The following is a 4,144-nucleotide window of genomic DNA, read 5'->3' as shown; positions in this document are numbered from 1 at the left end:
GGGGGTGGGGGGGTTGGGTGAGAGGGATAATTGATTTGATTTGGCAAATCTAAAGACAAACAGTACACTACAGTACAACAAAGCAATCAATAGACAAGAAGCACCAATCCATCAGGTTCAGCGAAACAAACAAGTCCTCCCTCAATAAGATTGACTAAACTCTGGTTCTATCCGAAAAAAATATTCAAAGTAGGGGTGAGAAGGCTAATTTGACGGACAAAATGAGATGGCATCCAAAGTCCTAGGTTATACTAATGAACCACTGCATAACTAACAGGGAAGATGAAATTTTCAGAAAATTACAGAAATAGAGAAGTTTATGACGGGGCTTTTTCTCTTATGTTTATATAATTTATGCCCAATTTTCACAGAATTCCCATGCCCATATTGATCTAAAAATATTACCATGACAATGCAACAACATATTATTCATGAGTCAATAAAGTCATAGTAATGGGAAAGCAAATTAAACCCATAAGAGCAATCTATAACCCAATTAGTGATGATGTCAACCAAGAAGGAGAAACAAGAGAAAAATCTAAATGAACTGCACATTGTACAAGACGACCATGAAATTTCTGTACGTTTTACTCAAACTCTCAGGAAACAACTTGGAAATTGGTCCTCTGCTTACTTGTACATGGGAACCAGTTTGACCAAAATATGTAGCCTATTTTTATAATAAGGAGCACCAACATGATTAGATACTACAAATTTGTATGTAATTAAAAAGGAAAACAACTCTTCCACCATGCCATCAGTAATAAATTGAATATACTTTATGAGATCAAACAGATTGGTACCTTCCGTAAAGATCTAAACTTTGCAATCAAAAGCTAAACTTCCAAACCGTTTCAAACTTGGTCGACATTGATGATGTTTCATATTTGAAGTAACAACAGAAACTAGAACCAAAATATGAAGAAATGTCTAAAAGACAAACTTTCAGCCTTACATAAACTTGGTTCCCATGGTACTATGGAGATTCTCCAAGGAATCCATGAAAAGCTTTCGGTCTGCTATAACATCCTGGTACTTCGCAAGGGGTGAAGGATACGGACGGAAGTTTGACGGTGCCTCTTTAACGGGTAATGGGCTTGCATAACATGCAGAAGAAGAAGATGACACTATTGCCAAATCTCTCCTACAACTCGGACTCTGTTCGTCCGTTCCTCTTCCCCTCTCAACCATGTCTCCCTTGCACTGTTCTTGGCAAAACTGTTATGGGTTCTCAGACTTGTTACTGCAAGCATCAGAAAAAAAAAAAATTACTAATCCAGAACCAAAAAAGCCAAAATGGTTACATACCAATGAACACGAGATAGAAAATGAATCAACACCACATCCTCACAAAGCCAGAACTAAGGAATGCTCAAAGGAAACCAGAAAAAGAAAGCACATTAACACACCAAAAACGTGAACCAATACCATAGAGCAGCACCAAAGAAGCTAGAAATGGCAACTTCAACATAAAAACAGATCAGAAAAAACCCTAACCCAAAAGAACAAGCCACCGAAAACCCAGTTACCAGATAGAGACACAGAGCCCGAAAAATCTCCATCGTACAACAAAGCTGGCACAGCAGCCATGAATCGACCCTAAAGACTACTCCCTGCAAAACCCTTCTTCAAAGCCTTGAAAGAGAGATCAGAAAACATAGGCCAGACCAGGGAGACGGAAGAAGAGAATGCCTATGATTCGTTAGACCATTAAGACACTGAATAAAAGATTAATGAATAAGAACCCTGCCGAGATGACTCCACAATGCCATTACTAAACTCTGCTCATCACTGACATGACAAGAACTTGTATTTATATATTCAACCCATAACCCACTAGTACTAGAAACACACTCAGGATGATGACAGTTATGGAGAAATCAAACCCCCACCATTACCACAGACTTGACATTTCAAATCAAAATGTCCTGCCTCTTTGATGAAAACCAAAACCCAACAGAAAAAAGTTTTTTTTTTTTTCTTGTATATTCCATGGTTTTTTAATATACGTTATTAGTATATGAAATGAACATGAAATGAATTACATAAGAAGCAACAGCAAGAGAGAAAACTAACCAGAAGAAAAAAGAATGTATATACAGTCTTGTACAAGAGTTTTGATGATATCAGAGGAAAAGAAAAAAAGGCAAAACCTACCATTAAGTTTTAAGAGACAGTTTTAAGGAAAGAGAGAGAAGATATGAGATGTATACATACAAATCCTTCAAATGCTTACCCTTTAAAACAAAGAAAGTTATACTAAGGTTGGAAAACTAACCCTAAAAAATGCAGATAAGGGAAAAATAAAGAAAAATAAAAAATAATTGATTATTAAAGGCGAAAGATAAGATTTTGTGTGAGGAGGAAAGGAGAGATTAGCAACAATCGTGTCAAAATGACTTCCCTGAGTAAACGGCACATCTCTTGATCTCATAATGGGATAAGAAGAAACCGACGTGTGGGTTTGGCTACAAAATTATATTTATATTCATTAGACTAAGTCCTCCAAAAAGGAAAGAAGAAGCCTTTTTTAAGCTACAGAAAAATAAATCCTTGAAAACCCTATTTTAAGAATATTTAATGCAAATTTATTATGCACCTATCGTTTGGCCTTTTATTGTGTCATCATAGAAAATATATATTAATTAATTGTTTTTCTTATTATTTTTATCTTTTTATTTATTTTGATTTGAAAAGGTTAACGATAAGACCGTACTACACTTGGCAGTTGGTTGGTTGGTTAGTTGGTAAGGAGTTAGAGTGAGATGGGCCAAGACAAGATCTCCTGCTTTTCCTCCTTGTCTACGAATTTTGAATATGGAGTCAGATTCCATAAAACGCCACAGGAGTATAGGTTTCGTTTATCTCGTGCCATTTGGTGGGAACCAGTATGGAAGAAGCAAAGTATGTTATCGTACTATCATGATCAATTTTTTTAGCTGCCTATATTGTCAATGTATGCTTACATTTTCACCCAAAAAAGAAAAATGTATGCTTACATTCTGTTCTTGATTTAGCATTTTTTAAGGAAAAGATTAATTTGGAAGAATCGTGAATGCTTGAGCTAGACATGATTTTGAGTATTGGTATCGGATGGTCAATTTGGCAAGTTTTTTATCTCAATACTTGATTGATACTGTATCGGTTGAATATGACAAATCAAGGTTAAAAAAAACATTTTTAAAGGAAAACAAGGATTTTCTATCATAAACGGGCATTTCATGAGGATTCATTTTGATATTGTATTGGTTTTGGAGATAATTGATACTTGATACGATGGTTCAAAATCTCACCGAGATACCAATAATATCTCAGTAATTTTGGCATTTCCTTTTTTTTAACGAAACGAAACATGCTACAAAGTAAAATAAGTACAATGTTCAATTCGTAAAAAATTTATGTATCTCGCCGAAATGTTACAATCCCATTCTATTTAAACACCATCTTATGAGGAGGAGCTGAAATTTCAACTCCAACTCCACAGTCTCGATCCATCTCGACTCCTCTTTGCTATAACTTCACAAAATTAGTGCATTACTAAGTTTTTTGCCACATCATCACATCTACTCCATTGAAGATCACCCCAAGTTGAAGATCTACACATTTCCAAGCCTTAAAGTAAATCATTTTCCCAAAACCATTTTTTTTAAATAGTAACATAAATACATGTTGGTTAGGAATAGATTTTTTATATGTTAGACACTATAGACCAATCTATAACCTCACGGAGTCGATTTTTTTATATAAATAATTATTTTATTTTTTTGGTTTATAAAATACATTTTTCATCAACATAGAATTGAAAAAATGATGGTTAATATAGCTTTGATGGAACTCAATTATATATCTTAGTCACTATTAGTTGACCTATGACTCTATCGGATCGAAATTATTTTCCAGTCGGTAAATATTTATTTTAATTTTCAAAAAAATAAGATAAATAGATTGAAAACTAACAATTTTGAAAAAATAGGGAAAATATTCTATTTTTATTTAAAAAATAAAAGAAAAATATGAAATTAATTTTAAAGTATTTTGAAGCATATATGATGCTTGTTATGTTATACCATATTTAATCTTATTGTATTATGTCATTATATTATTTTCTAAAATTGATTAAAAAATAATTTTACGTAAGAAAAAA

At 33.4% G+C, this 4,144-nt stretch overlaps 1 protein-coding gene across 7 annotated transcripts in view; it reads right to left on the bottom strand.

The window, feature by feature from the left end:
• LOC122089191 (high mobility group B protein 15-like) overlaps positions 1-2,457 on the bottom strand; it is a 9,389-nt gene extending 6,932 nt beyond the window's left edge. For 2 of the 7 annotated variants that reach the window (XM_042658727.1, XM_042658726.1), the window contains exons 1-2: positions 1,530-2,054; positions 956-1,243 (exon numbers count right to left, since the gene is read on the bottom strand). In XM_042658727.1, the coding sequence (XP_042514661.1) occupies positions 956-1,191 (236 nt within the window). In that variant the 5' untranslated portion in view covers positions 1,192-1,243; positions 1,530-2,054. Of the gene's footprint in view, positions 1-955; positions 1,244-1,529; positions 2,056-2,076; positions 2,237-2,278 lie in introns of those variants that run through there. The other 5 variants (XM_042658724.1, XM_042658725.1, XM_042658723.1 and 2 more) reach the window with 5 other exon arrangements.
• Between the last annotated feature and the right edge of the window lie 1,687 nt (positions 2,458-4,144).

This window comes from Macadamia integrifolia, chromosome 9, assembly GCF_013358625.1.
Source record: "Macadamia integrifolia cultivar HAES 741 chromosome 9, SCU_Mint_v3, whole genome shotgun sequence".
Classification (NCBI taxonomy): Eukaryota; Viridiplantae; Streptophyta; class Magnoliopsida; order Proteales; family Proteaceae; genus Macadamia; species Macadamia integrifolia.
Note: the sequence above shows the minus strand (reverse complement) of the source record. Positions and strands in the feature narration are given on the sequence as shown.